Source organism: Melanaphis sacchari, unplaced genomic scaffold (genome assembly GCF_002803265.2).
Source record: "Melanaphis sacchari strain LSU unplaced genomic scaffold, SCAv2.0 Contig23_pilon_pilon, whole genome shotgun sequence".
Classification (NCBI taxonomy): Eukaryota; Metazoa; Arthropoda; class Insecta; order Hemiptera; family Aphididae; genus Melanaphis; species Melanaphis sacchari.
In genome coordinates, this window is record NW_020271114.1 from 5,025,546 (window position 1) to 5,037,941 (window position 12,396).

The 12,396-nt window shown below is 27.9% G+C and overlaps 1 protein-coding gene across 5 annotated transcripts in view; it reads left to right on the forward strand.

Annotated features, from left to right (window-relative positions):
• Positions 1-11,664, forward strand: part of LOC112594634 (sodium-dependent nutrient amino acid transporter 1-like) — a 42,952-nt gene extending 31,288 nt beyond the window's left edge. For 2 of the 5 annotated variants that reach the window (XM_025339528.1, XM_025339529.1), the window contains exons 3-13: positions 4,335-4,455; positions 6,468-6,599; positions 6,699-6,841; positions 6,975-7,111; positions 8,249-8,408; positions 8,900-9,003; positions 9,087-9,324; positions 9,782-9,907; positions 9,975-10,172; positions 10,405-10,578; positions 10,669-11,664. In XM_025339528.1, the coding sequence (XP_025195313.1) occupies positions 4,335-4,455; positions 6,468-6,599; positions 6,699-6,841; positions 6,975-7,111; positions 8,249-8,408; positions 8,900-9,003; positions 9,087-9,324; positions 9,782-9,907; positions 9,975-10,172; positions 10,405-10,578; positions 10,669-11,088 (1,953 nt within the window). In that variant the 3' untranslated portion in view covers positions 11,089-11,664. Of the gene's footprint in view, positions 1-4,110; positions 4,206-4,334; positions 4,456-6,467; positions 6,600-6,698; positions 6,842-6,974; positions 7,112-8,248; positions 8,409-8,899; positions 9,004-9,086; positions 9,325-9,781; positions 9,908-9,974; positions 10,173-10,404; positions 10,579-10,668 lie in introns of those variants that run through there. The other 3 variants (XM_025339530.1, XM_025339532.1, XM_025339531.1) reach the window with 2 other exon arrangements.
• The last annotated feature ends 732 nt before the right edge of the window (positions 11,665-12,396 follow it).

Consider the following 12,396-nt stretch of genomic DNA (forward strand, 5'->3'; position numbering starts at 1 on the left):
AACACGACTTAAAATTCTTGGATTGTAAATATATATAATATGAAGAATCTATATACACAAGACTAATTTTTTGCAAACCAACCATGGTTGGTTGCATACATGTAATTGTTTATTATTGTGATAACTTTTTTTAATGACATCAGAATATACGTAGTTAAAAAAAAAAAAAAGTTTTATATGTACCTACAAAAAAAAATATGCATAATATTATATTATGTAAATAAAACTATTTCTTATAAAAAAATAAAAATAAAATTTAACTAAACGCTAACACGCGAATGTTTAGAGTTAAAAATCTGTTTTGCTTATAATAAAATGTATAAACAAAGCTGGTTAAGTTACTTTGGTACCATACAAAAGATATATGTGTATAATATGTAGTATTGAAGTATAAAACAGACTAGGTACCTAATTCTTTTGGATCCCAAAAATCGTATTGTTATTTGATAAATACGTATAGTACCATAGAATTGGGTCTGTACACCCGCGTACTTAAAAATAAATCATACATAATATATTTTCGTATTCAGCTAATTGAGTACGCGGCGAGGTCAAGTGTTTTGAATTCAATCGAGTTCTTTTAAAATAATATGATGTATAATGTAAAAATAAAATTAGTAATGTTCAAGTTACGAAAAACACATATTACTGCTTAAATCTAGTCGCTCGTTTCTCGAAATAAACTACTCAGGCATCGCCATTCGTGGAGTACCTAGATATTTCGATAGCGATGGCAAAACAATATAATAGTACAACTGTAATTTATTGTATAGAACATCTAGGATCGATTTATAATTATTACTTCATGTCAATTTTTTTTCCTCTCGAGAACTGCCACAGCTTGTACACACACACACACACACACACACACACACAATAACACAATACATATTGGTACCAATGGTACCTAGTTGCTGTGTAGTTCGGTCAAATCGTTAGCGAACCGTATCGTCATCGTCCAGCGCCACACGCGTCTGGTCAGCGTACAACAACAGAAATAATAATAATACAACATAATTTAATCTCCATGCACGGTTAGTGCTAAAAACAACATAATTTTCTATAATTATTTGATTTTTCTTGTGTCACGATCGGGTTTGGCCGTCAAAACACAAATCTTTCCTCAATTTACACGTTTATATATATATAATATAATATAATATAATATACGTTTTATATGTCATATATCGAAACGGTGCCGTTTATAGATCGTATTCCGTTATGCAATTTGGGCGTGCGGAATTCGCCGTCTCCCCGAAAAAGGCGACTATGATAACGACGTTCTTATTTGTATTTATGAATTACATTTATATAACATCACGAACCCACCGTACGCATTCGATATGTGGCTGGAATTTAATTTCGCCCGCGGTCATTCTTCTTCGTCGTACCGCGTCAGCGGAATTCGCATTTCTATTGAGGCCCTCAAGCCCCGAGGGGATCGTCTTCGTGTCACATATAATGTAATATAAATATAATTATAAAAATATGCATAATATAGTAATAATACCCGTGAGCGTACGGTAGCACCCGCAGTGATAGAGATTCTCAGAGATCCGCCGATTACGTAAAATCTGACAGAAAACGCGTACATTTATATAACATTATGTGTGTTATAATATATAAGATTTTTCGCCCCCTGGTTGTATAATATCGTTAAATAGTAGACTGGCAAAATATTATAGTTGTTTAGTGGCAGAAGTATCGTACCCATTATATAATATAGATAGTTCCGCATAACATTCTAAGTGTGGTGATTTTTTTGTCACACTACTTGTATGCACTGAAATTTATGCGTTAATTAAAATTAAGATTTTTGAAATTTTTAAAATATTCTTATTGATGAAAATAAATCCTTCGAAATAGTATTCTTTTAAATGTTTGTGATGAGTAGTTTAAATCTTAGTTTACTTAAAAACTAAAAAAAAAAAGAACAATGATTTTTGAGTGAACGCTGAATACTTTTTGTCTGCGTTCGCCTAATTGTGGGCTTGACAAAAATATAACAATAATAAAAAAAAAAATGTAAAATAACGCTATAGCGATTATCTTTTACAACCACTGTACCACATTATCTTAAATTGGTACATTAATCCTGTGTTCTTTGACGGCCACGTTGTGGTGCTTTAGATATTTAAATTCATATGGAATACCAATTAAATGTACATAATTATATAATATTATATTGCTGGAGATTATTGTCGTGCGTATTTTTCGATAGTCAGGAATTGACACACGTGAAAAACATTTTATTATAATATGCGAAATATTCACACTGATTGCAGTCGGCAGACCCATTGATTAATATGATTAAATACAAATGTAATCAATTAAAAATCATTCAATTAATTGTATTTAATTAATAGAAGATATTAATTTAGCGGTAGAAGCTATACGAAAAATATGTGTAGCGTTAGTGTTCATGACGTGTTCGTTGTCCGCGTGGTTGAATATTTTAATATATTATGATATAATATATGTGCATATCGCTACATCAGTATAATTATAAAATTAAATTAAAATAATAACTTTATCAGCGAAAATAATATTATACAAACAATGCTCAAATTTTTATGTTTAAATACGTATTAACTATTTAATATATATATTAAGTTTCATTAGTAACTCTTCAGTTTGGTCGAGTCATTAAATAGATGGAAAATAAATCATGGTTCTGTTTTACAGTAGATGTGAGTGTATTTAGTCATTGAGGAGTAAGTCACTCTAATGTATGTGTTAAGATTGAATTAAACGGTAAATAATTACACACAAAAAACGATTTTGAGTGATGACGGCTAGTCAGCCTATATTACTAAGTATCTATAAATAAGTATAGTATTTTATTATTTATTTATGTTGCAATGTTGCAGTAATTTACTTTATTATTAGTAAAAAAGGTTGAATTAATTTGTATCGATATTTTTGCATTTAAAAATGTCACCGTGTGAATATAATATAATTTTTTTTTTTTTTTTAATTTTTTTTTTATTGTAAGATGCTCCTAGCTTAGACTATCTACATCTATGGATATATACAGATCATTGAGTTTTGACTATTTTAACATGATAAACTAATATTAATGGTGTTTATACAATGAGAAGACAATAATACTAGTAATTATATATATGGTATAAAATATTATAAATAAGATAATTAATAATAAGTATTTGTTAATATAATAAATTGGACGTTTCATCTGAGCAGACGAATCTTAACTAAGAAGGTTGTGAGAACGACCCTGTTTTAGTCGGCGTTGAGGTAGTTGTGCGTGTAAGTTGTAGTACATTGAACCCGTTGAACTAAGCAATGAGTTGTAGAAATTTTTGGCCAGAGTAGTGATATATTGTTGAAGTTCATGAATACAATATAATGATATATTATATTAAAAGTTTCAAGTACCTACAAATAATATTTTTAAATTATTATACAATAATAAGAAAATCGTTTTTTTTGTTTAAAATAAGTATTTAATTTTGTCTAAACTAAATATTTATATATGATATTGTGATTATTTTTTTTTTAGATTATTTGATTATATTATGAATTATTTAAAAGAAATATCGTATTATATTTTCAATCTATACAAAAAAAAAAAAAAAAAAAACAGAAAATCTTATAAATTTGGATTACTTATAAAATTATTTGCAAACTTTTATGATTTCGACGAATTTTGTCAACATTTTAACTTAAAATGATATAAAAATTAATTGTGAATATGTATAAGCTTGAGTATTGTTTAATAATTTTATTATTTTATCGACTTATGAGGAATTTTGTTTCAATTTTAAGCTTTTTTACCCAGTGAAAAATTATTGTAATCATACATTTATCTTATTGTGACTAAATCTAATTAGTATAATTATAGCAGAACTTATAATCATGTATACAAGGGAGAACTGTTGGCGGAGTCTAAACAATTTTAAAAATTTTTTTACAACGTTTATTATTTGTCGCGACATCGGGAAACGTATTTAGACGGGACAAAAATATAGCTGTGGGCAGGATTTAAAAACAGAGTAATTAGTTAGTTTACGGCAGCCGGCGGTGCAACAACAATTATTATAACTTAAAAGCGTTAGGTTATCGTTTCGCGCTGACTTTATTATATTGTAATTTACGCACCAAAATGTTCATCGGTGGTTAATATGTTTTTCTTCCCGCGAAACAGAAGTGTACCGTTCAATATTTTCAGATACAACTATAATGTATATAGTATTTAGATAGTAGATACCTATATATAATATAAATATTAATATTATACATAGTTATAAAATAACCGTTTATCGATTTTTCACACCAAATTTTAACGTTACGGTTTTGTTTTTTTTTTTCAGATATATTGCTGCAAATCAAATTGTCTGCAGAGTTTTGGCACGCTGTTGATGACCGTCTCACTGACATTAAGTCTAGCGAACGTCATACGATTGCCCCGGATGGTGTTTCTGTATGGTGGCGGTGAGTACCTCTAAAACTGTAAAATATTGCAATACAGTATATTATCTTTGTTTTGATCCAAAAATCTACGAATTTATCGCTACTGCTACTCTGCTGCAACATATATTATTGTAGTTATATTAGAACATATTCACGATCGTGTCGTTAAGTTTTCTTCCATTGTTTTACATTCATACAAAATTATTTTATTGAGAAAATATTCGTTAAAACTATAAAATAATTATATTTTTAGTATGTAATATATTGTTAGTATATAGTTAATACACATACTGTGGAGTTTGTATATATATATATGTTTATAATGCCACGTGAAGTGTATACGAAACGCGACAAAATAACTGCAGTGCGTAATATTATGTTACCATAAAATGACGAATTATCATATTGTACTATTATGTGTAATATACACACAAGTGTTCTTTTTATCTGGTCACATAACGCTGAAATATGCTATACAGTGTGTAGTACTGTAATTATAATATAAAAAAGTTATGTGGTCGACGATAAGTTTCCTCAATATACCTACCTACAAATTTATTGTTTTACTGTTCTCTTTGTTCCGTCGATACACTACAGCACTATTTTAAAGACGTCAGGGATGCAATAAAATGTATAGGTATAATCTATTTTATTAACTATTGTACGCTTAAAAACACTAATTATTGATTTTTTTTTTTTTTGATTGATTCACCGTAATTTATTGTACTTGAGTGGTCTATGCATAAAACTAAGGTTTTTGATCTTTATAATTTATTATCTGTGAGTCGTCAGTACAAGCTTGGTTTGGCAATATGATTATGTACAGAGTGATTCAACATGTATGCTCAATGCTTACCTTCCAAAAAAATTAATTTGTATTGTTAAAGAAGTACCCTGTGGCGATACAAACTTCTATTTTTCGAATGAATACCGCCTATTTTTTACTTTAAATTATTTATTAGATAATTTTTTGAAAATTTTGATATAAAGTATCTAATTCAAAATGTAAACAATTATTTTCTTAGTTTTTGAAATATTTGTATAAAGGATTAGAGTTTTTAAAAATGGTTTTTATTATTATAAAACCGATAAAGTATTGGATTTTATAAAATATAAATATTATTAGATAAATAAAAATTATGACAATTTTCAATCACCCACATTCCAAACCTATTATCATAAAACTTTTATCTTTAATAAACAAGGTCAAACAACTCAAAAACTATTCGTTCGAATTTAAATTTTGAGACGCCGAAAATTTTAGAAATTAAATCTATTAAATAATTTACGGTAAAAAAGAAGGTTTTAATTTGAAACTCAGAATTTTATATTTCTACAGGATACACTTTAAGTAATGTGAAAATATTGTATTCGATTATATTTAACATTTTCAAAAGTCAATTTTGAATAACTGCATTACTGAAGAAAAAAGAGGGAGGGGTAAGCATGTTTGGCAAATCACTCTATATTTTATCAAGAACTAGATTTTCAAAAATACAAGGACATTTTAAATTATTACTTTTTAAACGTCAAAACATACTATTTATTTATAATAGTGTAGTAATATTAGAATCAAAGCATTTTTCTAATTCAATACACATCATTTTTGAATATTTCTATAAATAATACACATTTAAAATTTGAATTTTGTAGTAGAAGGATATTGCAATAGGTATGTTTTACATATTATATAATTATGTAAATGTATCAATGTAAATAAATTAATTGCACTATGCACGTAGTATAATATATAATAATATACTGTTTAAATTAAACTGAATTTAAATAATAAATAACAACAACGCATAAGTTATTAAAATTATAATTTAAGCATAAAATTTAAGTCGAGTATATCTCACCATTAAGTGTGTAAATTAACGGATGTGATGACAGATGGAAAATAAATAAAAGCTATTAATTATTTTTATGATGTGCAATACTTACTCATAAACGATCATAAAATAAATACCTATTTAATTTACTTACAAAATAATATTATTAATTATTTGATTGACATTGTTCGTTATGTATAGGTACGTTTTTGGTATCATATCTCGCAGTTGCCATTGTGTTCGGTGTTCCTCTTTTATTTTTGGAGATAACGCTCGGTCAGTTTTGTCAACAGGGCACCACTAAACTATGGAGGGCCGTACCTCTGCTCAAAGGTATAGTTTATTATAATATCATAGTTGTCATAAAATATTGATCATTAGATACTTTCTTCTATAATTTTACGAAAATTTTTTTTTTTTTTAATATTATAGGTGTCGGGTTTGTCAAAGTCTTAGCGTCCATGTTACTTGCAGCATATTACCCAATAATCATGGCGTTATCATTATTTTACGGCTCACGTAGTATAATAGGAAATATTCCGTTTCCGGAGTGTAGTAATTCAATCAGCTTTTATGTGAGTTTAAAATAGTATATTTTTAGTACAAGCAATTTTGCTCAAAAATAATGATTTTTCAAAATTGGTTTTCAAAATTGAATGTTAATATCGTTAAAGAATATTGAACATTAATATTATTTTGTATTTATAGCAAGGGGAGAGTTCTAACTCTATCAGCAGTGACCAATGTCTTCAGCAGACTTTTATAAAGCCTCCGCACTTGGGTTGGCAGTGGATTGTGATGGACATTTTGCTAATTTTACTTATTTGGATCATAGCCGCTATAAGGTACACATTTTTATTTTGTTATTTTATTAATCACGTCGAAAATGTTTAGCGGTCAGTTAAACCAATTGAGCCCAATTTGTTTTCAAATGCGTACAAAATTAAGTTTATTTACAAAATAATAATCAGTTATTGGAACAATATGATAAAGTTGTGTATAACTATTATTTTAAAATAGAAATATAAGCAATATAATTGTTGTATAGATATATGTTCTATATTTTGATCAAAAATATTATTACATTTTTATTAAATATTTATAATCTAAAAAACTATGTTTTTATTGACATTTATATCGTTGTTAAAGAAAAAGGTAAAAAAAAATCATATTATAATAAATGTTTCAAAGTAAAGCGTTATAAATTATTTGTTAATCATTAAATTAAATCGACATAATTGATTTACCGACTACACGGCTAAATAAATTTTGATGTTTAGTACAACTAGCCCATGACTATTGTTTTTATTATTATAAAGTACGAAATAAAATATGTAGGTGCTATATTACAATTCACAGTCGTATAGTTAATATAGCTCAACATTGCTATATCCCTATCGCAAACGTTTCGCTTTTATTCCTGAGATAATTATACACTATGACTTCATTATTATACAGCTTTTTCTCATTGTTATTTCATTAAAACCTACGACGTTGTTTACATGACTAAACCTTCGCATTTAATATAAACAATATTGTTACGGGTCAAGGGTATATTATTAGAAAAATATTGCACTTATATTACGTGATTTAATGTACGTAGTCACTTGGGTAATTTAAATAATATATACATTATTTACCAAGAATGCTCGCCCCCCTTTTTTCATTAATAATACAATTTTTCAAAATCTAAACTTTAGAATTTTAAAATATACTCAAAGACTACATTTTCAAATTATTGTATTTGTTTTTACTACTTTAGGAGTATTTTTTGGCGATACAAACTTCTGATTTTCAAAAAATATTATTTTGATTATTGATTCTGACACGTCAATATTTCCAGAAAAATTATCCACTAAATAATTTACGTTTGAAAAGGGGGTAATTTGCTTTAATCTCAATTAGAGATGTCTAAAATTGAATAATTAATTGATAAGTAATTATTGCAGTCAAAAATCCATTAATTTATATTATTTTTTTAGTCTAATAAAAAACAGTAAATCATACAGAACAGTGGCATTACTTGTCGTACCTGCAACGTTTGTAACAATAGGAGTTTTATTGGTCAAAGGATTTAAAGCCAATCAACAAGGACTGGAAATACTGCTGGATATTCAATGGGAGACTTTGTGGAAATTAGACGTAAGTCCTTAAGATATTTTTATTTTTAAATTGAATATGATGGTTTTATATTTTTAAAAAAAAAATCTTAAACATCAACATTAAGTAATCTAGTAAATTTATAATATTTTAAAATTAATTATTTGATATTTCTGATTAAAACTACTGTTCTAAATATATTATTATGTTATAATAATATATTAGACTGTAGAGTGTATCTCAATATGTTTGTTAACCTGTAAATAACTTTGAATTTTATTAATATTTTTTATATTTGATTTTAGATAATTATTATCACTGTATTATAGAGCTTAATATTATCAAAGTTCATAATAGTTTTTGGTTTACTTAAACTCCAAATAGAAAAAAAAATTAAAATTAAAATTCACTATTTTTTTTATTATTAACTTATTTTTTTAAATGGTTGATTAATTTTTTTAAATTTGGGTAGGAGGCGAATGTTAAATATATTAAACATAGAGTATGACCGTTGCAGATATTTATTTTTTCAGATTTGGTATCACGCCATAGTACAATTTTTGTTTACTACTCATCTGGGATTTGGTAATATCACAACTTGTGCTGGTCGACTGTACTCAAAGTCTAATCCTTTTTGGTAAGTATCCAGCATGATTTTTTTTTCTATTGTCATTTTGATAAAGTGAAGTTGACACATTTTTTTTTTAAAATTATTAACAGGACTTCAGTAATGCTTACGGTGGTTAGCATTGTAGTCGGCGTGTGTAGTGTCTCAATTGTTACAATGTGGATATATGATGTGCAATTACAAGCTGGAGAGAAAATGTCGACTACGTCAGCCATATCGGAAGTCTGGTTCTTGACATTTGTGTATGAATTGACGATCAAAGGCATTCTATCTAATATGTGGGCTGCTTTGGTCTATACGCTGGTTTTTCTTTCCGGATTCTTAAGTTTGGTAAGCGACTAAAAAACATTAATAAAATGGTTTTTCAAAATAATTTTTACTACATTTTGCTTGAATACTTGATATTTAATATTAAAATTAGTCTTAAAATTATTCAAAAATTTTTCTAAGATTTTTTCAAGATAATAAATCACGAAAGAAAAAAAATTATATAAAATATCTAACAGTGGGATAATCTATAATTGATAACAGTGGGAATATGCTTGTACTTTATTACACAATAAAAGTAATCATAATCAGATAAACATTGAAAAATATATAAAATAAATACATAGTATAATAATGCAATAAAATTATTTTAAGTGATTATAACTTTATTGAATCACAAAATAAAAATTCAACAAAGTTTTTACATCATAAAAAAAAAATTAAATACGATTCAAAATCAGAGCATGGATGTATATGCAAAAATAACAATGAACTAATAATTTTTTCCCTCGATTTTTAGATAGCAGCTATTTACACCGCTATTGTAGGACTATCCGTGGAAACCAAAGAAAAATGGAAATGGTGGATATTGACTTGTATGATATGTTTTATCGGTTTCTTGGTGGGTGTCCTGTGCCTTTTGCCCGTAAGTAAACGACGCAAGTGCTTTAAAATAATGTTATTAATTATATCGACGCTATTTTGAATTTAAGGAAAACCTTCAAGCCGTGCACTTATTGGATGAGTATATCATTGGTCGCATGATAGTCACATCCACGGTACTGGAACTGATTGCTTTCGTCTGGATTTACGGGTTAGAGTCGCTTTCCAACGACTTTGAGTTTGTACTCGGATATAAACTGTGCTTCGTTTGGAAATTTGTGTGGCTAGGCACTCCGATTTTGTTTATGGTACGTACCCCTGAATACGCCGTAGGTTTGTCTTCATAAAATTAAAATACTGTAATATGTTATTGTTGTAAATTTTTTTGCAAAGCAAATATTTGCCTTCAATTATACCTCCTTTAAGTATCCCCGGAAATTTGAAATACATAGTAGACATTTGAAAACCTTTTTTTATGATTTCCCGGTTATAAAATTTTTTAACATAAATTATGCTTAATGAATAATTTAATCACTGTAGGGGTTCGAGTTTTGGAGTCTGTTCGTGATGCCGCTAACAGAGTCTGACTATAGCTCACACGATTCCATGTGGCTATACGTAATCGGTTGGATCGTTTATCTGTTCATGTGGTCGATGATTATCGGTATAGCTGTGTGGCAAATATCTGCTCAGGTGGACTACAACTTTTCGCAAGTGAGTGTTCGGTTTGCTGGTTGCCGTCGGTGCTGGGTCGTATTATGTCATGATATTTTTTACGCACTTGTTGATTTTTGTTTTCCACAGAAATTCCTGAGTACCATCAAACCGGCGCGGAACTGGGGCCCGGTAGACCCAATATACCGACATTGTTGGGTGCAGTGGAAAAAACAGTACCAAGTGACGGGCGAAAGGGACTTTACATTGAGACGACGTGGCACTAAGGACTATACGCATTCCATCAAGCGGGGCAAACACGCTGCACCTCCAGGCACGGCATACAGTGTGAGCCCGACGTCGTTGGACCGCACGTCATCATTTTACAGCATAGATGGTGGTGGAGGTTCATCTCATCAGCGCTCTTCTGATAAACATTTACAAAATCAACAGAAACAACAACCACAAAACCTCCAACAGTACCACTACAACCACGCAATGGCCGACCAAAGGCGGTGGATCGCCACGGAACCAAAAAATAACAGCGGGACTTCTATCAATTACATGTGATCCGAAATGGTTAGTTTTTAACACGTGTGTTTTAGTTATATTATTATACGTAAGGATATTTTACTTTATTTATACGGAAATGATTATTGAAGCGTCTGATTTGTTTAAATTTTTTTTCTCTACTTGCTTATTGTGTTATATTTGTAAATTTTACATACATTTTATGAACTATCATTATTTTAAAAAGAGTTAAGAGAGACATTTATATGCTTTTTGTTTTTATTTGTACTCTACGAAGGTGTCCTATAACTAATATTGTTTGTTTCAATTTTATTTGCGATACGAATGTTATATTATACCGACATAAAAACCATTGAATTACATTTATCAAGTAACTATCAAAGTCTCTCCTAACTTTAGAGTAAAGTATAGGATTAATTTTATGTTACCATCATTGATAGACGTGTCGATTTCTGTTGTAGTCTAACGACAGTGGTTTTTATTTACACGTATTTTTTTAAAGGACTGATTTGTACACATTTTTTTTTTATGTTTAAGTTGTTCAAAGGCTTAACATGCAATAATGTTGACCTTTATTTTTTATTAGTAACTATATTATTATTACTTCGATGTAAATAATAAAATAATATATTATAATAAAGTTGTTTATGAAATTGTGTTGTTATTGTTTGTACGACAATTATTAACATGAATGTATATAATGTAATCGAAAATCGAACTACATAATAGTATATTTATATATATTTGAACTACAAAATTCTGTTAATGTAAAATCATCTGTTATATAAATTATTAGTCTTAAACAAAACTAATTTTAAAGTGTACGTATTATTTTAATTTTTTTTAAATGTACTCAGCTAATGTTTAAGACTATAACACAGTATTCGGTCGAAATATACTAAGATAAAATAAACTGTTCCTCTTAAAAATTTATCCTGGATATTGACATAAGTTATAGTTAATTATAATTATATAATACCAAATAATATAATCAAAGCTTATCAAGTTAAGCTTACGATATATAACACATTATAACACTCAAATTTAATCATTTGCTGGAAATGTGAATTCATTTACATAAAATTGAATGGTAAATTATGTTTGTATAATATATGAGATTTGAATTGTATAAATTAATAATTTTAAAATGATTATTTATACTTAAGGTATAAACTTTGGTAGGTATTACTCCGATTTCCTTTCAAAACGTAAAGATCTTTCGCCTTTTACTTAAGGTATACTATATATTATATTACGGCAAAAATAAATTCTTATTTTTATTCTTTTTTTTTCTATCATACATTTTAACATAAAATGAAAGTTGTAAATAACATGAAAACAAAACTA